The sequence below is a fragment of the Phocoena sinus genome, chromosome 15 (genome assembly GCF_008692025.1).
Source record: "Phocoena sinus isolate mPhoSin1 chromosome 15, mPhoSin1.pri, whole genome shotgun sequence".
Lineage (NCBI taxonomy): Eukaryota > Metazoa > Chordata > Mammalia > Artiodactyla > Phocoenidae > Phocoena > Phocoena sinus.
Window position 1 is genome coordinate 63760641 of NC_045777.1, and position 26691 is coordinate 63787331.

At 49.1% G+C, this 26691-nt stretch overlaps 1 protein-coding gene across 1 annotated transcript in view; it reads left to right on the forward strand.

Moving 5' to 3' along the window:
- Positions 1 to 26691, forward strand: part of XYLT1 (xylosyltransferase 1) — a 311724-nt gene that overhangs the window by 71652 nt on the left and 213381 nt on the right. Inside the window, 1 exon segment of the mRNA XM_032605511.1 lies at positions 15452 to 15490. Coding sequence (XP_032461402.1) covers positions 15452 to 15490 — 39 coding nt within the window.

The window sequence follows — 26691 nt, forward strand, 5'->3', positions numbered from 1 at the left end:
CCTTCAGGGAAAGGTCTGCTTCTCTGTGATTTAAAACAAAACAAAATGAAAAATAATGATGGATGATCTAAGGTGCTGGTTTTATATGGCAGCTAACGAGATAGCAGGACAAGTAATTGGAGAAGTTATTGCTAACAGACACAGTAAATACAGCTGCGATTATATATTAGCCATTCTCAAATGGCTCGTAATGCAGTGAGTATGCATGAGGTCAAGAAAGAGTTAGAAAACATGTTGTTCACGTGTGTTACAGCCTTATAATAGAGCCCATGCTTTTTAAAAGAAATGCTTATTGGATGATTATTATGAACCAGACATTATTTTAAGTGCTTTACAAATGTTAATTCAATCACACCTGATAATAGGCATGGGAGGTAGGCATTATTATTATCCCTATTTCACGTAGGAGGAAACAGAGGCACCAAGGTAGTAAGTAACTTGCTCAAGGTTGAACAGAGCAATTGACTGACCCAGCATCTGAGCAGAGGTCATCCGATGCCAGAGTCCGTGTTCTCAACCACTGCTCCATGCTGAAGCCACGTGGAAGAATATGACGAATGGAAGTAGAATAATTGAATGCAAAATACCCCCTTTCTTCTTGCATGGACAGGACCAGCTGTCCTTGGTCCTGATATCTACAGGTCTCTCCATTGATGAAACTTGTCTAGTGGATTCTGGAATACTAGCGTCGGCAGAATGTTAGCCCTCAAATCGGTGGAAGCTATACAATCTCTTCTCTTTACCTTTGACACTGTGCCCACCCCCGCTTCACGCCTTCTCCCCAAACTGATTTTCTTTTAATTGGTTAAAATGCGTGAGTCGTTTACCCTACCTGCTGAAAGCACGGTCTTAATTAGCCTTAATTTTTGAAGTTGGCAGCTGTAAACGGTGTTGAAAGATTGAAAAGATTACTGCACTAGTAATAAGATAATTGTCCCTGAGAAATGCTGTTAGCATGTAAACACAGTTAGCATATGAAATCAGAACAACTGTAGTATTTCCCCCTTTTGGTGCGTGAATAATTATAGCTAAGTGCAAAGTGCAGAAATGAAATTCTGCACGCTTCTATTCTTTCTCGCTTGTGTCACAGCTCAGAAATAGAAGTCTGCCTAGTGGAGTCTCTCCTGATGCTGCTTCCCCGCCCCCAGTGGCCATTTGAAATTAGTACAAGAGTGGAGTGACTCAGGGGAATTCCCCAAAATGAGGGACGCAGGGCAAACAAAATCCACAGATCCCTCTGCAGCTTTTTAGCAGGGCTTTGGATGGAAGAGACCACATGTACGTGCATGTGAATGTTCACAAATGTTTGCATGTGTGCACACACATACAGGCACACAAACATACACACACACTCATATACAGAGCTGGAAGGTGGTCTTGGCTACGTACAGCAGAAGCAGATACAGTAAAACCTCAGTCTACCTTTTTAGACCTAGAAAAGCTGCGAGAGCATATGCTGCACCTGCCCCGACTCTGAGGGCTACCTTGTTTCTGGTGAGGTTTTGCATCCTTGGATACATTGGGAACTGACTTTCATTTCACGATGTCAGCACATGTCATATCTTCCCAACAGACCTTATGCTGTATAACGTGTATATCAAGTATACTGTGTGTCATATAAAGATGACCTCTCTGCTTCGTCATCTCAGACATCCGCCAACCAGTAAGTAGGTTGGGCTCATCTACTTCTGCTCAGTCTTTCATTCCCAAGGGACTTGTCTTGACTTGCAGTTAGGAAAACATCCTACACCTCTTAAGCGGGCTGGGTTCGGAGCATATGCATCTTAGGTTCCAACCCAACATGACTCGAGCTTCGGTTGATTTTGGTTCAACAAGAATTTGCCCAGTGCTGTCCGTGTGGCAGGCCTAGGACTTCGTTAAACATGAACACAGAGAAGATTGCCTTGGAAAACAGGACAAGTTGTTAAATAGTGTATAGCAAAGAGTGAGGAGAGCAGAAGAGCCTCACCCCTATTCGTGGGCGTGGATGCTTTTCCTCACCAAGGGTTCCTGGTTGTGTGTTCGTGTACATTTCCTGAGTCGAATTTTGAATTTTGTAGCCAAGTTTGCTCTACAACCAGTCCATATCCCATCCTTCTCTCCAACCCCAGGGCCTCTGCTGAGAGCTTTGGGACTTGATTTACTAGAGATTGCAAACGTCAGTGCTCACAGCAGCCACGTGGCAGCCTTAGTGAGGGAAGCATGTCAGGGGGTCAGTGGCAAGCTGGAGGGCGCGTGCCCCATTAAGAGAGACAACCTCTTTCCAGATCTGAGCTCATAGTCAGTGCCTTACGGAAATGATGAATTCCTGTTGCAAGATCTTCTGATTTTCAAAGAAGTGCCAGAGATTTGTAGTTTTACATGAAACCTCCTGAACTTTAAGTGTTGGCATCACACGTAGCATTCTTCTTTTGGAAACATCATGCGGGCTGAACAAAACACGTCTGAGCTGAATACTGCCCATAGGCCCCCAGTTTGCTGTTTGCTCCCTGTGCAATAAACCCTCAAAGATGGTGTTCTCAGGGAGCCTACAAAGCAGAGGCTCGGAGCTTCCCTGGTGGCGCAGTGGTTAAGAATCTGCCTGCCAATGCAGGGGACACGGGTTCAAGCCCTGGCCCGGGAAGATCCCACATGCCGCGGAGCAACTAAGCCCATGCGCCGCAACAACTGAGCCTGAGCTCTAGAGCCCGCGAGCCACAACTGCTGAGGCCTGAGCGCCTAGAGCCCGTGCTCCACAACGAGAGAGGCCACCGCAATGAGAAGCCCGCAACGAAGAGTAGCCCCCACTCGCCGCAGCTAAAGAAAGCCCGCGCACAGCAACAAAGACCCAGCACACCCATAAATAAATAAATTTATTAAAAGAAAAAGCAGAGGCTGCTGCTGGGTGGTCAGCGATGAGTTCCCACTGCATCATGTATTTGGCAACTTGAGACGGCAGACTTGAACTTGCATCGTGCTTCTCCAGTCTCATCCTTTCTCATCCTGCCCTACCCCCTCCCTCCATACAGATGTCTCAGGGACGTTCGTGAGAAAAGAGCACTTACTATCCTGAGGAGATCCTACAGTTATGCCCAACAGGTCACGCGTGTGAGTGAGGGGCCCCCGTGCAGAAAAGCGTAGAAATCAAAGGGGATCATTGTAGATGCTGGGTCAGCCGAGCAGCACTGAGCACAGTGGTCATCTCCTGGGGGCTGATTATCAGCTTGCTGGGGGATCTCAGGCTCTTTCCTGACCTTGGCACAGGGTCTGGCAAATTTGGCTTTCTGGGTGTAGAATGGGTCGTTTCAGAAACAAAGCCATTGAGGCCGAGTCGAGGAGAGTACTCTATTCACCGCTGAAAGGAGCTCATTGTACAGAATCGGTGGGCCCCACTGGATCCCCTTCCTCTGGCCTCCCCCTCCTCCCTTTCCCCCAGCTGGGGCTTTGTCTGCGGGCCCCGCAGGATGCTCTAGGCCAGGCTGCGCTTTCTTCCCATTTTCCTGTCTCGGCAGCTCTGGGGCTGTCCTGTACAGAAGAAGAGCTGGGCTCGGAGCCCCCGCGCACGTTCTTGGCTCTTTGGACCAACTCTGTTGTCGTGGGTGATGAGAGCGCTTCCTTCCGGGAGAGCTGGGAACAAACAGTCAGTTCACAGGCAGCTGCACGCCGCGGCCGTGCAGGAAGCAAGAAAACAGTGGGCGCTAATAACTTCTTCCTGTTCCGCACTCTGCACTGAGCCTCCCCGCCCGCCACCCGCTGTGCCTGATGCCCGCCGCCCCCTGGAAAAGTCAAGACCACTGAGCTCCAGGTAGAGGCTCGTAAATGGATGAACTGTAGTGCTCAGCTTACTTGTGCATTATTAGAGCTTTCCTCTTTCTTCTCTCAGGTCTCGGCATCCTGAACTTTTCTTTCTTGGGATCCGGGGTGAGCCTGGAGTCAGGTAGAATAAGTTGTCCAGTGGATAAAATGGTACTGTCCTTTGGTGGGAGAAATAAAGTATGGTAGTTAAGAGGTGGGCGGTCATAAACTCAGATGCTTCTGGGGCCAGCCCAGGTGGGCGGGGTAGGGGCTGTAGCCAAGAGGAGGGTGTGTACCCATCTTCAGGGGGTAGCAGCAGTGGTTAAGAACCCGCCTGCCAGTGCAGGGGACACGGGTTCAAGCCCTGGCCCGGGAAGATCCCACATGCCGCGGAGCAGCTAAGCCCGTGCGCCACAACTACTGAGCCTGCACTCTAGAGCCCGCGAGCCACAACTACTGAAGCCCACGTGCCACAACTACTGAAGCCCGCGTGCCTAGAGCCCGAGCTCCGCAACAAGAGAAGCCACCGCAATGAGAAGCCTGTGCACCGCAACAAAGAGTAGCCCCCGCTTACCGCAACTAAAGAAACCCCACATGCAGCAACGAAGACCCAACGCAGCCAAAAATTAAAAATTAATTAATGAAAAAAAAAAAGGTAGCAGCTACTCAGCTCCAGCTGCAGCCATGCCAGCCTGCACACCTACTTGGCTGGATCTTCTGACATTTAAGAAAAGCCAGAAGTCTGGGTATTGTGAAATCACCCAATTTTTAAATATTGGCAACTAGGTTTTTTTTAAACGATATTGTGCACTATGTAGGTCAGACCATACCACATCCACGTATTTTGGTAACTTTATTTTTTTAACGTAGAAGATATGAAGGTTAAATGGGCCTGGCTCTGGCTTTTGGGCAAGTCTTTCTGAGCCTCTCTAAATTAGGAATACTACAGGAAATCCATAGTCTGGAGACAGAAGCAAACATATAATGTCATCAGGAGCACCTCCCAATGGTAAGAGAATAAAATAAAATCATCTGTGTTTCCAGACTCTATGGCCATCCTGTAGCCACCCCATGAGGGTGAAATAAGGATTTACTGAAATAATGCATAGAAATTGCTAAACAGGGTGCTTCATAAAGACTTAAATGAAAGCTATCCTAATGGCCATTGTCACCCGTCCCGTCGTCTTCATCCTCATTGCCATCATGAGCATTAAGAAATACAGGAAAAGGCTGGGGAGGCAGGAAGGGGGCACTCAATCCCCCCAGGTCTCACCTCTTTGAAACCTCCTGACATTGAGCCTGACTCTCACTTGTAGGAAGCCTCAGCCCATCTGTCTCCTGTAGGCCCACCTGTCAGCCATCTCTCTTCCAGCCCAGAAAGGAAGCTCCCCTGTTCCGAGGCACAGCCTGGAGCGGGGGATGCGCCCCCTGTACCCGCTGTAGAGCTCTCCACTCCGTCACCATGTGCCCACATCCTGGGATCCATTTTCCCCCAGTTTGAATCAGCAGTTCTGTGTGCACCTCTTGGAAACATTCCAGACATAAAGCACTGCTGGATCACAGTTTTCCCAGAGCTGGGATACGCTATCTTTTGAACAAAAGATGTCCTAGTTAGAGGCTCTGGTGAGGAGCTGAAGAAGAAGAAATGAAGAAAAGGTGGGTGGGGGGGGCGGGCAAGGGCACACATAGACGTTTATTTTGGCAAAAAAGGATGAACCCAGGATTTTCTATCAAGAAACTTGGATTCTAGACTGGGTTTTGCTATAAGTGGTGTGTGGCCATTAGGAAATCCACTTCCCATTTTGGATCTCGTATGCCTCACCAGAAAATGATGGGTTTGATTCAGGTCAGGGCAAGAAATGTGTTTCATCTCACTGGAAAGCAGGAATCTACTGGTAGTGTCTGCTCATAGAGCCGTGTTGAAAATTTGAGGCCGAGTCATTGCTTAGTAATATCCACCTTGGGCATCCTATAGAGAAGGTGCTGCTTACCTACCCTATGTAAGTACCTTTCCAGCATCCACAGTCTTAGACTCTGGGGCTCAGATCTTTAAACTAGATCCCCGTGGAACAGAAAACCCACTGAGCAGTACCAGGAGCTGTAGAGCAGAGCACAGTGTCTTTGGAACTCTGGACAGTGTCTACAGGACACCTGGAGGCATTGGTTGCGGTTGGGCTACACGCCATCTTGGCAACCACAGCAAGTGGGTGCCAAATTGGTAGGTGCCGTGCGGCCTGTGCCTGGGAAAAGGTAATTACTGGGCTGAGCTGGAGATGCGGCTTGTGTTCTGAGCTTCAGGAAGGCTTGTGTACAGGCCGAGGCCAGGTGGCCAGCCTCAGAAGGACCTAGAGCCCTGGACGGGCTACCAGAACCTCTTGTCCTGCGTTCCTCAGTTTTTTCTTGGTGTGTGGCAGGCATGCCTTCTTTCTGGTCTGAAATGCCTTTGAGCTGTGAAAAACAGAACTCTGTAAAGTGACAGTAATTGTCCTCCGAGAGGAACTAACATTTGTGGCTTGCCTACTCAACACCAGGACTGAGCAAGGCTCTGATACACCATCTCAGTCAGTCTTTACAGTGACTGTCGAGATGGTTATTATATTGTTATTATTATAAGTTAAATAATTAGCTGAAGATCCACAACAAGGAAATGGGAAGATCAGGTATTTCCTAATACCATGTGATCCAATCCCCTGCTCCATAAGGCTTCCTAGTGCCAGCAACTCACAAAACTATGAACTGTGGTTTAGTGATTACGATTTACCATGTGGTTGTCCCACTGGAAAACAGTGTAATTTAGTGGTCCAAAAGCGCAGCCTCAGGAATTAGTCTGTCCTGGTCCAAATCCTGTCTCTGCCACTTAGTAATGAATGGCTTTGAGCAAATTACTTTCCCTCTGAGCCTCAGTTACACCATCTGTAAATTGGGGCTATGAATATCTACTGATGATACCTATTAATAATCTAAGAGTTGCTGTGAGGTTTCAATGAGAAGGTTCTTACAACCCACTTAAACTAATGTCTTGTGATCCATATGAACCCAGTGTTAGCTACTATTCTGATCATTGTCTTATCGATCAGCCGTGTGACCCTAGGATAACTGCGTGATTAAGGGGGAGGTGACGATACAGTTGTTTGCCAGGCAGCAGCCATGCAGCCGAGAGCTGTGCTTTCTGGCAGAAATACATGTCCAGTGTCTCAGGTAGGTGTGTTCAAAACCTTGTAGTTCTGAGAACTGTCATTCTGTGTACTTTGTAAAGAATTATAAAACCTCTGTAGGCACACACAGAACAAAGTGTTACGTGTGATGGTTTAGATTTTTGGTGACCGTGTGTGCTCAAAGATACACACACCGAGCTGAGAAACACAAAAATCACGGCCGAATTTCCGTGAGTCTGTGGTTTCTCCTATCTTCCCAGGCTGGGGATGGTCAACTACCAGCTCCAAGGGCTGGAGCTTCATTTTGAGGCTCTGTTGCTCATTTCTGGGGTCTGGACTAAAAAATGTGGAGGGAGTGCAGAAGAGCAAAGAGGGCTCTAAACTTTTAAAACCTTTGAGACAAAAGAGACAGACAGAGCGAGGAAATTCCACCCCATTTTAAGGTGCTAACCACATCTATCACCATCTCTCTGAAGCAGTGAGAGTCCCCTTGCCCTCATTGTGGGGTTTCTGCTTTCTCCCCTGAGTCCTATTTGAAGGTGAGTTTGCATTTTCTAACAAGGTGAGTCTGTGTGGTGCTGGCCAGCTTCACATTCCAAGTGCAGCCTTTCTCAGAGAACAAGGGCGGTCTGTGTCCTTGGCATTTCTCCCTGGTCTCCCAGTGCCGCCTGCCATGCACGTGCCCCGCCTTCATCTCAGGAGCCATGGCCGTGCGAGATAAGCTCGCTGTGACATCCCACAGGGACGTCTAGACAGAAAGCCCCATTGTGTGAGCACCCTCATGGCCGTGACCAGATCTTGAGAAGGAGCTGAGAAGGGGTCACACACCCCTGGGGAGGGAATGGTGGAGGGAGGAGGGTTGATGACAGGGTTTCTGGGGCAGGAGGGATACCGTCACCATTTAAGTGGGGAGAAAGGAAGGGGTGGAAGCCACCCTGCTAGAGACTGAATGTGTGTGTCCCCCCCAAAATTCATATGTTGAAATTCTAACTCCCAGTGGGATGGTATTAGGAGGTGGGGCCTTTGGGAGGCGATTAGGTCATGAGGGAAGAGCCCCCATGAAAGGGATTAGTGCCCTTATAAAAGAGACCCCAAAAAGCTTCCTCGAATCTTCTGCCATGTGAGGCCACAGCAAAAAGACAGCCATCTGTGAATCAGGAAGCTCTCACCAGACACCAAATCTGCTAGCACCTTAACCTTGGACTCTCAGACTCCAGAACTGTGCGAAATAAATTTCTGTTGTTTATAATCCACTCAGTCTGTGGCCTTCTGTCAGAGAAGCCCGAATGGGCTAAGACACACCCATGATGAAGTTTCTTGGGGGCGCAGAGCACAAGCACCAGAGTCCTAAGCATGCGTTAGACACTTGGTGGCTGGCTGGCTATCAGAGGTTGGGGTCGTAATAGAAATGTTTGGTTTTTCACCGACTGTCCTTCTCACCTTGGATGCTTTCAGTCTTGTATTATTCGGGATATAATCAGGGGTTCTCAGGTTTCGGCCTGCGTAAGACTTGCCCAAGAGTATCTAATAAAAATGCAGGTTCTTTGGATCCTTACCCAGAGATCCTGATTCAGTAAGTTCACGCTATTAGGAACACCAGGATATTGGGTAAGGGACCAGTTTCTGGCAGTTTACAAACCTGAGCGCCGGTCCAGGCTCCATCCCTTATCAAATCTGTGTTTTAGAGCAAATTGTCCTGCCGGAGCGTCAGTTATCTGATCTGTAAAATGGGGAGCATGAGACTTCCTTTGGCAGAGTTGCAAGTAGTTCACATGCTTGGCACAAAGTAAGCATTCAGAACAAAGTAGGTAAACTTACCCATTTCACGGCTGTCCAGTTACCTGCAATACCTCTCAGTTCAGAAGAACTGTGGTTGAGTAGGGTTGGGTGTGGAGGGATATGTCTTAGCCTTCATAAGCCTGGAAGAAGAAAACAAAGGGAAGGTTATCTTTGAGCTTAATTTTAACCCAGGGACCAGACAGTTAAAATAGCGGGTTTTATTTAATGTTTGCGGCAACCTGCGATGTCAGTGGTATCCTGTTTTCAAGGCAGGAGGTGACTGTGTATCTGGGTTCCTGTGAGACAGTCCAGGTTTACACCTGTTAAGCTGGTGTAATAGTTATCAGTACTCCTTCTCGCTTACAGAAGTTGCCAGACAATGCACTCTATGCTTTACTTTCTTGCAGTAGCTCTGTAGGAGAATACAGACCCACCTGTTTACCTTGTATAAATGAGACAGGGAAAGCTCACAGAAGCTATGGAGGTCACTAGTCTAAGTGGTTGTTACCTGCTGACTTGCCAACCCCAGTAACTTGGGAACATGATTGTATTTGGAGACACAGGGCCTTTAAAAAAGTCATTCAGTTAGAATGAGGCCTTTAGGGGGACCCTAATCCAGTCTGACTGGTGTCCTTGTAAGACGAGGAAATTTGGGCACACAGAGACACATAGAGGTTCATACACAGAGGAAAGAGACCACGTGAGGACACAGTGAGAAGGTGGCCGTCTGCAAGATGAGAAAAGAGGCCTCAGAAGAAAACAGCCCTGCTGGCGTCTTGATCTTGGACTTCTAGCTCCCAGAATTGTGAGAAGATAAGTTTCTCTTGTGTAAGCCACGTAGCCTGTGGTGTTTTGTCTCGGCAGCCAGAGCAGACTGAAACAGTGGTTATGCATGAGTTGAATCCAGAGCTGACCCCAAACCTGCACTTTTCTTCCCGTGAATGGACCGTCTTTGCCCCATGCCAGGCTGCAGTACAAGTGACCTTACCCATTTAGGTCTCTGGCCTGACATCCAAACTCAGCTTCCACGGGGTGGTCTCCAGTGAGCCAGTTTCTCCAGCAGGCAAGGGTGCTGAGTTTTTGATCCCATGAAGAGCTCATTGCATTTCCCAAGGCACCTGGTGTTTGACAGTGACCAGAATAAGGTCCAGTCTCTGGATGGTGGAAGCTTCCTCCTTCCATCGCCAAGCAGAGGGCTCCCGGGGAGAGCACCACCCAGCCTTCTGCAGTGTTGTCCTGGGTGTGTCTGTGCTGAGGCTGTACTATTGGGGCCCATTGTCTATATGCTGACTCGATGGGCCTCAGGGGGAAACTGGCTCAGAAGGCTTGAATCACAGGATTGTCTCACCTGTACACCGAAGTCATCACTCAACACGCAAGAGCATACGCTGTCTTATGATATCATCAAAGCCAAGGAGGAGAACGCCCCTTCCATTGACTAAGGCTTACGCAGGTCTCGGCATAACCAGGAAAGCCAGAAATGTTTGATGCATGCCTGGAATGAAAATGAACAGATTCTTCCTCCTCTCTGCTTTCTTTATGAAGGTTGAATTGCTTGTTAAAATTAAGGCTTTGGCCCTGATGGGCTCGGAAGTTTTTGAGCCTGGCTTCCTGGTCTTACGGGCAAGACTCGAGGTGCGGACAAGTTTCAGTTCTGCAGGAGCCGTAATCAGGCTCTTGCCTCTTTTTTAAACAGCTTTGGGATGGAAGGGCACACGGGGTCCCTTTAATAAAACTCATTTTTGTCTCCCTCAGGGTACCTACCAGGCATAGTGCTAGCTGCTGAGTTGGAACACGGTAAACATTTGTGGACGGGTTTGGCTAACTCTGCGTGGTTCCTGCCGTGGCACAGTGACTGCATTTTGTTTTTAGTCACGACACATGTACTGATTTCGATCAACCATGTCCACTACCTTTTTAAAAAGATACAGATACTAGAAAAGGATTCCAGTAGTTGTTAAGGTGGTACCTTTCATTTGCTGTATTCTTCCTTTAGATAGACATTATCTAGGTTGCAGGATTACATTGTCTAAGGTGGGACGATATTCTCAGATAAGAGCTAGTGTAAAATAGTGGAGCACAGGTTTCTTGAGTGTGGGGCGCTGGGATTGAATCCAGGCTTCAACACTATCTGTGTAGCCTTGGACAGGTTATTCAGTCTCTATGGTCATCAGTTTCCCCGTCTCTATAATGGGAGTAATGGTGGTACCTACCATAAAGTTGTTACAGTGGTAAATGGAATGATGCGTGTATAGAGGTTAAGCCAGTGCCTGGAACATGGTAAGAACTTAACAAATTGTTAGCCATTACTTAACAAGTAACTTGGTAAGTTAATAGCTACTACTGGTATTCATGACTGTTCTGAACTGTGGTCAAGTAATATGCCCATGGGATAAAGTTTAGAATAAGCCAGAAGAATGAAAAATATCTTCATCTCAGGGCAAGGGCACTCTGAGTGATGGTTTCCATTAATGTGGCTGTGATGGCATCTAAATAAATTCAGAAGGACTGGTATATTTAGCAAAGAGGGCTGAAGGCTAACTCATAAGTAGTGCAAGATCCTGATGGTTGAGTAATTTCTTTGCTTGGTGTAATGTACATCTTGCATGGAGCCTGGCACGTAGTAGGTCCTCAATAAATGATAGCTATCAGTTTGGTTATTTCTGGTTCCTGGGATGTGTTTGCAGACTTAGGGAGAGTACGCATCATTTCGTTTCCAAGGCTGGACTGTCTGTACAGTACGTTTTGGTTCTGTCAAGGCCCATGTTTGGAGAGTGTCTCTGCCACAATGGTGCAGTATGACAAAGCAACCTGAAACTCAGTGACTGGAAAGAACAACATATATTTTCTCCATGTGTGAAGGTTGGCTAGGGCTTGGCTGATCTAGGCTGGGCTTAGCTTCAAGCTGCAGATTGGATGGGGTCTGCCCCGACTGTCTCTCATCCTCCTTGGACCAGCAGGCTCCCTGGGGCACATTCTTCTTGTGCTGATGGCAAAAGCACAAGAGGTCATGCTCAATCACGCAGCCGCATTTCAAGCTTCTCTTATGTCATAACTGCTAATGGGCAAGCCCAAGTTCAAGGGATGAGGAAGCACGCTTGGCAAAGAAATGCAAAATCACAGGACCAGAGGGTGTGGATCTAGGGAGTGGTGAAAACGAGGGCCACTTATTCAACCTACCCAGTTCCCCAGTTGACTTCCTCCATGTAGTCATTGCAGTAGATGATATGAAAGGGCTTTCCTTGCTTAGGTGGTTCCCTGGTTCCCAGTCCCCACATTAAGATTCTAGAAGCACTCCACTGTAGCATCCGAGCACGTTGCAAGTTCCCCTTTGGTCTCTGGGGGCCTTTCCTCTGACAGACAGGAGTTTACTGTAAACCAGAGTCCCAGTTTAGACAGACAGGATGGATTAGGCAGACAGCATCAATGACCTGGTTCCACTTCGTTAGCCTTTCCAATTAAGGAGGATGTTACTGAAAGTGAGACCTCACAGAGGTACTGCCATACCTTGAATCCTCTGGACTGAGCCACCGTAGGGAGAGTCTTATATTTCAAATGTGCACAGAGGAGGGGAACACAGTTTTCTTGGCAAGTGAATCCCAAGTGTCAATGACCAATGGCCATTTGTGAGTTACTTTGTCTTCTTCTTGGCTAGGTAATTAACATGCTAAATAGATAGCATTTTTGCTTTTGTTTTTCAGAAGCTTTTTAATGAATATTAGTCCCCTGACCCTGAGCCCAGAGGGTCTTCCTCTCTGTTGGAACACCAAATAAAGAGTTGGTGCGACACTGTATCCAAGGATCAGGCTCTGGGTTTTGTCAACACAGTTGTCAGAGGTTCCCTGTGGTTTCCCAGGAAGGTTTTTTCCAGTGGAGTTGTTTATAGGGGTTCAGGATGGCATTCTCCCCTCTCCACCCCACCCCATCCAGTGGGATTCTGAGCAGTGAAGAGTAATCCCCAAACAATAGCCAAATGGGCTGTGAAGCACAGCTTAATTAATCTGGGCACGCACCCAACACCCTGTGCAATGCTTTGCAAAGACCTGGCTTTAAAAATGAGGTTAATGTCTGAGTCTGAGAAGCAGCTTCTTCTCTTCTAGTCAAAATCTGGATGGTAGGATCTGAATAAAGAGAGGGACAGGGCTTCCCTGGTGGTGCAGTGGTTGAGAGTCCGCCTGCCGGTGCAGGGGACACGGGTTCGTGCCCCGGTCCGGGAAGATCCCACATGCTGCGGAGCGGCTGCGCCCATGAGCCATGGCCGCTGAGCCTGCGCATCCGGAGCCTGTGCTCCGCAACGGGAGAGGCCACAACAGTGAGAGGCCCGCGTACCGAAAAAAAAGAGGGACAGACAGACACACGGAGACTGAGCTGAAGCACAGACTTGCCTGCTGTCACTCACTGAACAGCACGGTGGGATCTGACCCACACTGCCCGGCACAGACCAGGATGATGGCCTTGCCTCCTGGCAACTAGCATGGGCCCTGCCCAGCATGCTTGCCTGACACAGGGAAACTGGGAGTACAGGGTCCACTCTCCCTGCATATGAGTGATACAGGAGCTGGCTGGGGGGCTTCGTGAGGGATGCTAAAATAATGAACCTCACTTGAAAAAAAGTGGTTCAGTGAAGGTTCTCCCCCGTCATAGTTGCCACTGCTTTCCCCTTGAGAAGGAGCTAGTAAGGGTTTGAAGACAGAGGCCTGCAGTATTTCTCTTAAGACTTCTCCAAGTTCCTTTATGGGCCAAGGCTGCAACATGGGAGAGAAAATGCCCCTCAGTCTCTTCTTGAGTACGAGGAATATTCAGTGCCTGGGTGGAATATGAAAATTAGAGTGAGACGTTCTCTTGGCAACAGTCTTTGAGCTGCACCATTGGAGAAGTGCTGGGAATTAGAACAGGAATCGGGAGAGAGGATTCCCTCGTCTTGAAGGAAAAGTCAGTACAGACCAGAACGCAAAATGATCCTGGGGTCAGGACTCCACGCTCATCACAATTAGGTACCAAAGAGAAGCGAGCAAGAAATGAGTGACAGTTCACCTGGGGTAGGGGTTTAAGATGTTCCACTTTCTCTACACTTCCTTTTTTTAAAGTTGTGGAAAGAACACTTCACATGAAATCTGCCCTCTGGGCAAAATTTTCAGCGTACAATATAGTCTGTTAACTCTAGGCTCTGTGTCGAACAGCAGCTCTCTGGAGTTTATTCATCTAGTGTGAACAAACTTTTGTACCCGATAAATAGCACCTCCCCATTTCCCTCTCCCTCCAGCCCCTGCCAACCACCCTTCTACTCTCTGCTTCTATGAGAGTTTATTTTAGGTTCCTCATATAAGTGGAATCATGAAATCTGTACTCTCATGTTCATGGCAGCCAAATTCGTAATAGCCAAAACATGGAAAGAACCTATATGTCCGTTGACAAGTGAATGGATAAAGAAAATACATAGTATGTATATACACAGAGGAATTTTTTTTTTTTTTGTGGTACTTGGGCCTCTCACTGTTGTGGCCTCTTCCCGCTGTGGAAAACAGGCTCCAGACGCGCAGGCTCAGCAGCCATGGCTCACGGGCCCAGCCGCTCCGTGGCATGTGGGATCTTCCCGGACCGGGGCACGAACCCGTGTCCCCTGCGTCGGCAGGCGGACTCTCAACTGCTGCGCCACCAGGGAAGCCCTGCACAGAGGAATATTATTCAGCCTTCAAACAAGAAGGAAGTCCTGCCGTTTGTGACAACATGGATGAACCTTGAGGACACCATGCTACGTAAAATAAGCCGTTCACAGACAAACAAATAGGGTGTGATTCCTACATCTCCTTGTTCACAGCAGAGGCCAGTGAGCTGGGGCTAATTTGCACGGCTTCCTTGAAGCCTGTGTTGGAAAATCTGCTCGGATAAAGCAAAGCTTCCAATTGAGTTCGCACTGAGGGGCCGTAAAATCACGCCCATTCTCTGTAAGAGGCAGCTTGAGGTTTCTTTCCCAGAATCAGGAATCCAAGATGATGAAGCTCAGAGCTGACATAGTCCAGACAAAAATAGCCTTTATGTGCCGAGCTTCCTGTTTTCTTTGGAATCCACTTGCTGAAAACCATTACCTCCTCCCCAGCTGCCCCTTCCTCCTCCGTACCCACCCTGCCCCCCACCCAAGAGTTCACGTTTAATGACCCGAGACATTACCACCAAGCATTTCCAGTCAATTGGCTTTTGTAGCCAGTGAATGAATGGGACTTTCTCTGGCCTTCTCTCGCCTGAAAGGAGTCTTCCCCAGCCCATTGGAATGTGCCACACAGACCAGGAATTAAGCTCTTCTTTTCCTCTCAGTCCTTCCCTCATTCTTTCCAAGATCAGACACGAAGTGGTGGCCTTGCCCCTAACGGGGATTTTATATTCTTTCAGGTTTATTTCTAATCCTCTTACGGACCCATCTTCTCCTTCACATCAATGATTTGAACACGCTTTGAGATACTCGGCGAGGGGCCTTTGTTTCTTATTTCTTTACGCTGACACTTCATGGCTGTGCGCGATCTCCACGCGGGTGTCCCTGTATCCCCCTAATGAAAGATGACAGCCTCCTTCGTCCTGTGGGTGTGGGAGGAGGAGTGGTGGGGGGAGATCGGGCTTGGCTGTCCTCCTGTCACGTGGAATGGGGGCGACAGAGGGGGGCCAGCTTCCCTGCGGGGTTGCTTGATGGCCGGGGCAGTAGGTTACACTTCTCCCACCGCTCACGTGTGTTTTCTCCTCTTTTCCCACAGGCCGCACAACCAAGCCCTGTGATCACCCTGGAGGCCCAGGTGAGTACCTTCCCGTGGTGTTTGTCACTTTCTCTGCACTGATGTCCCCGGACCAGCTCTCCAGGGAGCGTGCCTGCATCCTCTTGGCTCCAGGACTCAGGAAGGCTGGACGGACACATAAGGCCATCCTCCTGCCCGGTTGGGATATGTGCGTGCACCCACATGTGTACACACACCAGCTGATTGTTCATGAGTGTGTGTGCACACATGCATGTACCCAGGTTCTGAAAGCACCGTGGGAAGAACCAGACCTGTTTCTTTTGAGTTTTCTTCTGCCCTTTGCTTCCGCCCAGCAGTCGCGAGGAGGTGAATGCAGGGGGAGAGGGAAGACAGAGAGGAGGCATGCAGTGGGGGATGGCTGCCCTTTCATGCCTTGGGTTTGGAGCGACTTTTCTCCCCGGGCAGCTAGTTGTGTGCTTGTGTCTGCTTGCGCGATGGGCCATTCTGAGGAATGTGAATCACGGTGGCATTTCTGTGCGGGGGGGGCAGGTGACCAGTGGGCCTTGTAAGGAGGGAATGGCCCTTACTGTCTACTTTCTGCTTTCCGGGGAGCTAGGACAGCGGGGCAGCTGTGAGTCCAGCAGACCCAGGTAGAGCCCCAGAGCTGTGTCTTCTGGACCTGAGGGTCACTGAACCGCTCAGCCTCTGTCTCCCCATCTGGAATATTATTACCACAGCGATAGCGCCTGCCCTGCAGGGCTGTGGTGAGGAGGAAAGGACAGGGTGTCTGTGAAGTCATCAGTATGTGCTAAGTGCTTGTGAGTGTTTAGCTTTTTTTTTTTTTAACGTCTTTATGGAGTATAATTGCTTTACAGTGGTGTGTTAGTTTCTGCTGTATAACAAGAATGTTAGCTTTTTAAACCAGTACAACAGTGCTTTTCTGACGGGACTTGAAGGGGGTGTATCTTTGGATGGATGGTTTCCTTAGCTCTGGTCAGACAGTAAACAGAGAAGCCAGGGTGGATGCCACCAGCGCCCCACAGCTAACGGCGTGTCAGACAGGCGAACGTAGCTGAGCTTCTCAAGGCTTCTCGGTGACTCCTGCACATCCTGGGACCAGCTGCACCCTACTCTTCATCCTCATCGCGGGCATCTCTGCCCTGCCCCTCCTTCCTTCATCAGAAAGGCCGGACGTTGGAGGACAGTGGATTCTCAGGGTTTCTTTGGGCTCTTGTGGCCTCTCACTACCCACCCCCGCTCCTCCCCACACACACTTATGTCAGCTTCAGGGATGACCAGACACAAAGCTGGCAGGAAGGAGCAGTGGCGGGGGGACTTGGAGGGATAAAAGCCCAGTTTTTAGCCTCTGTTTGGCCATCCTCTGGTCTGGTTTTTGGCAGACTTTGGCCAGTCACCTGTCACCTCGGCCACGTTTGGCAAATGTGAATTGTACCTGTGCCAAGTCACCTAGAAACACATTCTCCCTGAAATGAACATATTTTACTTTCAGAAGTAGACTTACCCTAAGGTAATGATTCCCGATCAGGGGTATCTTTGAGCCCCAGAGGACTTGTGGCAATGTCTGAAGACATTTTTGGTTATCTCACCTTGGCGGGCTGGGAAGGAGGGGGGTTTACTACTGGCATCTAATAGGTAGAGACCAGAGAGGCTGCTGAATATCCTACAAGGCACAGGATCCCCCACAGGAAGAATTACTATGCCTGAGATGGCAATAGGGCCAGGGTTGAGAAATGCTATCTCAAAGAATAATATTGGTGAAATCACAAGTTCGATGTGCCAGTTACATTGTGTTGCAAAACATTAAATGTTAAATTAATACAGTTGAAAAGCTCCTTTGGGTGCCCTCTAAAATCACTGCAACGTCCTCTCAGAAGTACGTGTGCCATACTTTGGGAAACGTGTCTCTCCCCACGTATTTTGAGAGAACATCCAGGGCGGGTTTTTGAAATGCTGGCCCTTCTCTTCTTTATCAGTCTTTCCCCAGAAGGAAAAGTTACTAGACTCAGGGAGACCCCTGGGCACATAGTCTGCACCCAGAATTCTGGAAGCCAAATCTGAGGTGGAGTGGCTGCAGCCTGGATGGTTCTGTCCTTTGCCCTGCTGTATCTTTCGCCCCACCAGCCCTTCAGAAGCTCCATGGGAAAGAACAGTCACATGCCTTGGCTCTGGGCTGTGACAGCTCACCCCTACCTACACAGTGACCTCTCCCCGAGTCACATCCATCGGCCTGAGAGACCTGAGCCCTGGTCCACACGCAGCCAGCTGTGGCACGTGGCCGGCTTTCTGGAGCTCGGTCTTTGGGGAGCCGTAAGATGCTGTTGTCTTTCCCCGAGTTCTGGTTTCCCATGTTAAAGGGACGTTAGAACCCAACCAAAGTGCAGATGTTGTTTTTTTGTAACTGTTGGCACAAGCCCGTGGCCAGATCTGACTTTGTGCTGGGCCTTAGCCCATCATGGGACTCAGGATGAGATCCTCTTTACCTGCCTGCAGGCAGGTCAGATGAGAGGGAAAGGTTCTCTGGCAGGACATGGCACCCCAAATATTACCCATATGGCACAAGCAAGGTGGCAGATGTGGCCGAGCTTGGAAGAGCCAGCCTTGCAGAGGTGAGTGGTAGATGTACTCTGAGCCCTGGGTCAGTTCCCACTTCCTCCCCCTGTGCCCTTTGCTCCCAAGAAAGCCATCACCTGCTCCATCCTGGAGCACAAGTGCCACAGGTGGGCCTGAATTTGAGATTTCACTGTGAGCCATGTCCGTACATCATGCTTCAGTGTCCGTGCTTGCCCAGGGCCCAGTCTGCACAGGGACATTGGGGCCAGCCAGGGACCCTTCCCTCCACGCATTTCCTCTCTCCCCAGTACTCACTGCATCAGCCCCGCCCAGTGCTTAGTGCATCTGTCCCGGGGCAGCTGTTCTGAGCTGGGGGCGGGTGGGGGGGGGGGTTGGATTGCTGGGCTGCTGAGGCCTCCTCTAATGCTCTGCCACTGGCACAGCACAGCTTCGCATCTGTCGGCATCAGCAGGACTGTCTCTGCTTAACGGCCAGATTAACAGGATAAGGGAGTCGAGTAAGGTTTAAATCCCTGGTGTCAGCTTTCCCTCAGCAGGTTGCCCCTGGGCGGTACCGAGGACTCACTGACTTGCAGTGGTGAATACTTTTCTAGTCTCCAGATGGTGGTTACCCGGGAACCAGGTGACCTAGAGATGAAAAAAAAAAGTGTCTGAAAGGAATTTGAATTTGGTTAGCGGCATCGTCAATGATCCCCACTCTTACTGATATTTACCACTTGCCAAGAACTGGCTTCTCCCACTGAATCCTCAAATGCCATTATTGCATAGGTCTTTTCATGATACCCGACTTCCAGATGAGGACCCTAAGGGTCAGAGAGGTTAAATAACTTGCCCAAGGTCACACAGGACCTAACATTGGTGAGTGTCAGACTTGGGGCCATATGACATCAGAATCTACCTTCTCGACCTCTCTCCTATTTTTCCAGAAAAAAAAAAGTTGCCCAGAAAGATTTGCCGATGCTCAGAAAAGCTGGAGGGACGAGCCTGACGTATGCACCCCAAGCTCAATATAGATAAATAGATAGACGGATGGATAGTGCTTTGTACAAGTATCCGCAGATGTACTTAGATAAGTAGGTAGAGGGATGATAGATAGATGATAGGTGGGTGGATATATAAATAAATAGATAATAATGCTTTACATGGTGAGTGATTCTTTGACCGATGGTTTTGCCACAAGGCTGGTAGGTAAAAGGGTTTAAGCAATGGACCCAATAGAAAATTTATTTTTAAAACAACACAAATGAAACATCTCCCCGTGCATCAGTAGTGTTTAGGTAAATATGAATGCTCATTATTTGATTCTCTCTTTCTCATTGATCCCCACGATGGTTTATCATTTCTGAATTCACTCCAATTGGCAAGGCCTCTCGTTATTCAATTTTAGCTTCTGTCTCCCTTCCTGCCACCCCTTCCCCCAACATCTTCACTGTCAATTACTTCATGGCCTCGCTCCAACAGTGAGATCCCCTGGGAGGTGTAATAAAGGAACTCTCAGGACCTGAAGATCAGGAGGGAAAACTCCTGACTGCTTAGCTTTCAGCAACCAACCAGGTACTTGAATTTCTTTGATCAACCAGCTGGGGGTATAAGGGGAGGGAGTTACATTCACATCATTTAATGATGATGCTGGGGTCATTGAAGATTGTGAACAAAACTCACGAAGAAAACGAGTAGTGGGTGGAAGGAAATCAGTCCGTGAGAAATTCATCCATTCATCCAGTTGGTTATTTAATAAATAGTTTGGGGTCCAGGAAGAGGCCAGGCCTTGATGCTAAATGTACAGCTGTGAACAAGACAGAAGGTACCTTGCCCATGGAGCCCCCATTCTGTTTGGGGGAGTCAGACAGTGAATTTAAGAGCAAATAGATAATGCCCATGGTTTCAGGGAGTAATGAGTGAACGAAAACAAGACCAGCGTGTCTGTAAGTGGGAGTGACTGGGCGCCACAAGGGGGAGAGTGTTCAGGGAAGTCTCTCTCTGGAGGTGAGTTTTAAGCTCAGGAGGTGACATCTGAGCTGAGAGCTTACAGTAGAAAGAGTTAACCAGGCAAAGAGATGTCAGTAATTGTGTTCTGAGAGTTTTGCATATTATATCTGGGTTCCTGTAAAAATAATGCCGGTTCTCCTTAGAATCAATTAAGTTTTAGCTCCTTGGAGCTCCTTCGGTGCCTTGGTGTCATTAGAACGTCAGGATGAAGAAGGAATTACCTTATCAGACAAGGGTGAAGGGCAAGGACTGAGGGGGTGGGACAGAGGAAAAGGGGCTTAAATTTGGGGCCATCCAGTCAAACTAACACCCGTGGCGAGCATTTTGACAGGGAACTTCTGACCTGAGCAATGTTGTGCTGTGATAATGGGGCTTATGTGAGAAATCAGCTAATATTCATCATTAGCTAATTAGCTGGCTCCCTTTCAGCTGAACTGAAGGCTGAGTCTAAACCAGTGGTTCTCAACTTGGGGTAAATTTACTACCTTCACACCTGGGGACATTTGGTGACGTCTGGAGACATTTTTGATTGTTACAGCTTGGGGGCTGGGGAGTGCTACTGGCATCTAGTGGGTAGAGGCTAGGGATGCTGCTAAAACACCCTACCATGCATGCAAGAAAGAATTATCTGGCCCCAGATGTCAGTAGTGCCAAGGCTAAGAAGTGGTGGTGTAACCTCGTGTGCTACGTGGACAGCTAATTTTACAAAGACAGTCCCAGCCACATAATTGTGACCGTGTAGAAGGGCGAAACTTGTTCCTTCCCACCTCCGCCTCCAGGCTCTTGGCCGTGACACCTCCATCCCGCAGGGCCTCTAGGTCTGAGTTGCCAGGGAGTGACTGCACACAGGGTCATGATTCATGATGTCTGAGAGATGCTAGGGCCCAACGGCATTTGGAGAAAAATGCAGCATTTAAATAAAAAAATTAAAAAGCCCATCTATGTGGCTGAGTTCAGAGAGGGTTGGGCTAAGGTTTCTGGACCAACAGAGTAGGACTTGTGAAAACCTCAGCTTCAAGGCCCAGTTCCTCTTTCAGAGGCAGACCACAGCCTCTTCCGTGCAAACTTCTTTCTCCTGAAGCTCTTCCCCCACTCCCGGGATTAAAGCAATTGCTGTCTCCTCGCCTCGCCTCCAGCTCTGGGCTTCGATTAACCTTTTCCTCCGTGGGGAGCGGTTTGGGGAGTGATCAGGGAGCTTCTGAATGGCTCTTACCTGAGTCTCCAGCCCATTAATTCTTATGGTGCCCGGCATCTGTTGAGAGGACGTTAAGACCAAATTGCTTCTCAACCCATCTGCTTTCCTCTCGCCAGCCTCTTTGGGGGAGCAGAACCTCTCCAGAGCAGACAAGGCTGATTTGGGGACAAGGCAAATCCCTCCACCACGGTCTTTTCCTCTGGCTCTGATTTGCTGGGTCTTTAATTAGACCTGGTGGGAGAGGTGGGGCAGGGAGGTGACCAGCTGGACCACTGCCTGGGCCAGGACTTGGCTTGCCAGGCAAGGAGGCTGGACCTGGCGGTAGAAACGTTCTCAGGGAGGATTTGCGTTCCTATGGCCACGGTGCCTCTCTAGTCTGTATGACTCAGGGCAAACGAAGTGATGCAACGTTCCATAAATAGCCGGCAAGTTCCCCAAAGTGTAGCCACATGCGCCGTTTCGAAAAATAGATCGTGTTGAGGTCATTATTCCTCTATTCTCCATGGGAGATGGCTTCTCCCAAGACATTGAAGGTTTGAGTTTAGCTGTTGACTGAGGACACTTCAAACTATTGCTCTTGTCAGTAATGACCAACATACACTGACTGTAAGTTTACTATGAGCCGAGAACTGCACGTTGTGTGTGTATTTGTAAATTCAGTACATTTAGCCAATAGCCACTAAGCACTGGTAACATGGGCTGGGCCCTCTTCTAAGTAAGCGCTCAGATTTCACAGCTGCCCTCGATGGGAGGTATTAAATCCTCCCTGTTTTACAGATGAGAAACTGAGGCGTAACAAGACTAAGCTGCTTGTCCAACAGCTAACAAGTGGAGCAGCCGGGATTTGGACCTGGCAGTCTAGCAGGTACAGATCTTAGCCCCATTTTACAGACAAGCCGACTGAGGCCCAGAGAGACCGAGTTTCCTATAAAAGTTATACAGTCAGGGCTTCCCTGGTGGCACAGTGGTTGAGAGTCCGCCAGCCGATGCAGGGGGCACAGGTTTGTGCCCCGGTCCGGGAGGATCCCACGTGCCGCGGAGCGGCTGGGCCCGTGAGCCATGGCCGCTGAGCCTGCGCGTCCGGAGCCTGTGCTCCGCAACGGGAGAGGCCACAACAGTGAGAGGCCTGCATACCGAAAAAAAAAAAAAAAAAAAAAAAAAAGTTATACAGTCAGTAAGTGGTTGAGGCTGGATTAGAGCCAGGTTACAAATGAAGCACCGTCTCCTTCGCTGCTATGTTGCTAAGACATAGATTAAATATAGACAGAGAATAGATACAGATGATAGATAGGTATAAGAGGTAGAGATGTAGACATAGTTATAGATCTGTAACTTAATTACATAATGTGTATGTGATGTACAGTGTATACAGTCAGCCCTCTGAATTCCCCATCCACAGAGTCAACCAACCATGGATCAAAAGTATCTGGAAAAAAATTCCAGGAAATTCTAAAAAGCAAAACTCGAATTTGCCATTTGCTGGCAACTATTCATGTAGCATTTACATTGTATGAGGTGTTATAAGTGATCTAAAGATGATTTAAGGTGTACAGGAGGATGTGTGTAGGTTATATGCAAATACTATGCCGTTTTATATAAGGGACTTGAGCATCTATGGATTTTGGTCTCTATGGGGGTCCTGGTACCAATCCGCCCGGAAATACTGAGAGACGACTGTATACACATAATACATATATACATTATGATATCCATTATACATTAGATGTCATATATTATACACTATACATTAGAAAATATAATTCTATATCAATATATCTAATTTATATCTCTGTATCTGAACCTATATCTGTCTAATCTATATCTAATGTATATATGTATTATAGTGCATATATTATAATGCATATATGTGTAATGTATACAAATAGCATATATATGCTATATATAGATTAGAAAGATATAGAGATTAGGAATAGAGAGATAGATTAGATATAGAACATATACAGATATGATGTAGCAATAAATGTAGATATAGACATAGATAAGATTTAGATATAGATATAGCTACAGATGTATGTATAGTTACAGATATAAGTAGAGTTAGAGACAGAGGTAGAGATCACTCCCTTGGCCATCCCCAGCAGACGGGTTTGGAATTATCTGTCCGTACGGAGTGAATTCCGGGTGCGGAGCCGAGGTTCCATGCAGCGGGAGGGTCCCCCTGCAGAGAGCAAGCAGAGTGGTCTCACAGTGAGAAGGAGACACTCACGTTTCCCTTCCAGCAGATGCACCTTCTTGAAGAGCACCCGCCCACACAACTTCCAGCACTGAGGGGAAGCCCACAGTGCCACCAGCTGAGCAACATGGCAGTGCCGCCAGATTTGCATCGAATTACAAGCTGGAGTCTGGGTGAGCAGGCGTTGCTCCTGTCTGGCATCCGTAGCACATGGACCAGGATCTTTGAGGCTTAGTGTGTCTGCTCCGTGAGGTTTTCGGGCAGGGTGGTGTGAACCCGGGAGCTTAAAAAGAGAAGAATGTTCAGGCTGGGTTTGAAGGTTCTAGCTGTCGAGATAATTCAGTCAAGAAAATCTCTTTCACATAAAATAGCACGACAGAGGTCCAGGTGGAGGAGGGACATCAAAGTCAATACCCAGAGCCCAGACCTGGAGGATTTAGGAACCAGAGAGGATCTGGGTGCTGCTTCTGCAACATCGCCTGCATGTTTGCTCCACACCGGGGACTTTGCTAAGCGCTTTTTTTTTTTTGGGGGTACGCGGGCCTCTCACTGTTGTGGCCTCTCCCGTTGCGGAGCACAGGCTCCAGACGCGCAGGCTCAGCGGCCATGGCTCACGGGCCCATCCGCTCCGCGGCATGTGGGATCTTCCCAGACCGGGGCACGAACCCGTGTCCCCTGCATCGGCAGGTGGACTCTCAACCACTGCGCCACCAGGGAAGCCCTGCTAAGTGCTTTTTATGTATCATCTCATCTAATCGTGATGGCAGCACCTGGGGAAGGGGCTCGCGTTCCCCTCCTTTGCAAGTGAAGACACGGAGACATTGACAGGTTAAGTACTTGGTTCAAGGCCACAGCCCTCCTGAATGGCAGAGGGAGGACCGAAGCCAGACTTCTGTCTCCTGCAGCGTTTGCTATGCCCCCTGCCCCTCAGGGCTCACCTTTGTGCTTTATATGTGGAAAAACCCAGAGTGGCTCCATAGCTTTCATGGTCACCCAGCACGTTAGTGGCAGACCCGGATTCAGGTGACACTTCACCATTGCCAGTCAGATAAGCCACACGTGGTTCCTGGCCACGGGAAGTTCAGGCTCCGTGTGGAGGGTCAACAGCCCCACGTCTCCCTCACACACCCTCTTGCTGATGCCACCTCGGATGTTAGGTCTCAGCTGAGATGAAGCGTGTTGGCTGTATTCTGTCCCCACCCTCCTCAGATCCACTCTCCACCCATCCTCCCTTCCCTCAGCCCCCAGAGGCTGACCTCGATGGATTTCATCAGCATGTACTTCTCATTGCTTCGGTCCAGGGGAGGCACTGGCAGGAGATGGGAGGAGGTGGGGACAGTGGGATGGGGTCATTTTCTGTGGGTCGGCTGAGTTGCCTGGGAGGGCCACAGCTCCTGTAGGGCTGCCCTGTCCCACAGCTACAACTGCTCTCTCCAGGACCTGATCACTCGGATCAGGTGGTGACAGCTTCCCGCTGTGGCCGGAGCTGCTTTGTCGGTCCCCCTTAGAAAGTGTCTCTTGGTAAAGTGTCCTCAGCTTCCCCTAGGAGAGTGGCCTCTGTTTCCTCGGGGCCTGGACACGGAGCCTCCAGCCCCTTCTTCCCATAGCACTGCCAGTGGGTTTTCCCAGGGTGAATCACTGTCGTTTCCTGTCCTGTTGTGATAAAGTGGGGGGTCTTCAAACCAAGGGATGGTCCCAGAAGGGATGGGAGGGAGCAGTGATTCTTTTGAAACTGAATGCCCAGTTGTGGGTATCTGAGCATTTTTCTGGGCAGAGGATCAGAGCTGTCATTCTATTTGTGACAACCTCCCCCTAAAACCAAATCGAGAAGCAAACATTCTCAATACCACTGTGCTAAGTAAAGCACGAGAGGACCCACATGCGTGAGAAAGATGCCCCAGGCAGGGGCCGGTTTGCTCTGAGTCTTGTCACTCACACCCTTCTGTCTGTCTTGGCTCTGAGGCAGTGAAGGACTCCTTCACCCGGGAGGGACCAAGGTCTAGGCTGACAAGGCGGGGAGGGCAGGACTTCAGCTCCTCCCGGTAACCCCAGAGCAGACAGGCAGACAGAGAAAACAGACTATTTCTGCCAGCAGGGAAGGCCTTTGCAAACTCTCCTTTTCTCATTCTCTGTCACACCTCCAGGAAATATAACTGTCTTAGCATTTGAAACTGATTTCTCAAAAGTGCCACCACCTCGCCTCTGCCTCTGAGAGGCCCTGGGAGGGCCAGCACGTGGCCATTTCTCCAGTCCAAGTGGTTCTGGCTGGGGAACTGGGCTGTCCTCTCCCAGCAGGTTGGAGGGGTGGGGTCCCAGCTCCAACCTCAATGCAACCCTCCCTCCTGGGTTCAAGTGCCTTTCTGAAAAGGAACATCTTATTAATAATAATAACCTCTTCTGATTTTCTTCTGGGAACTACAGCACTTATTTTTCCAATGAAAGGAAGGGGACTGGATGGAAAACTCAAGTTAGCTGTGGTACCAGATGGGTGGGGCTGAGGACAGTGGGACAGTTTTATCGTCTTGAGAAGAAAGAGCCCAGCCAGCTCAATGCTAGAAGAAAGAAACTCCAGCTATACGAGGGCCCTAAAGCGACTTCTTTGCCACAAGCTCCCTGCCCCAATTATAACCGGCACCGGTTATGGGGTGGCAGGAGGTAACTTTCTCATGGCATCATCCTAGACCCAGAGTCGTACACAGGCCTCCTGGTGGCATCTCCAACTGGCCCACGGGGTTTTGGGGGGCAGGGAGGGGGTTTGAAAGATTTTTGAAAAATTGGAAGGTAAAACTACATTGAGCCTTTAGATGTCAGCTAGTGGCAAGGACCAGCTGCCCCCTTTGGATGGAGCCCAGTGTCCTGGGTTCGAATCCTAACCTCTTCACTTACTGAATGCTTCACCTTTGAGAAGGTATTCAGCTTCCTGAGACTCAGTTTCCCCACTGGTTAAAGCAACCACGTCACCTACCTCCTTGGACTTTTAGAGGCTGGGGTGATGACGCCCACTTGTCACTTATAAACACTAACCCCACCCCGCTTTCTCTCTTGTGTCAGGAGCAGACCCCAGAAGCAAGGGCTCTTCAGTCTCCTTCCATTGTCTCCCCGTGCAGGAATTTGCTTTGTCCTTTTTCTGGAACATTCTTCCTTCTCTATTCGGATGGCTGCTTCCCTCTTTGCAGAGAGGGAAGTAGCATTAGTTAAATTACCGGGATGTTTTTGGCAGCTGAGCCAGGTGCTTGCGTCCTGTGAGTGGGCTGGGACATTTGCCTTCACGCGGGACAGGGTAGGCTGTGTT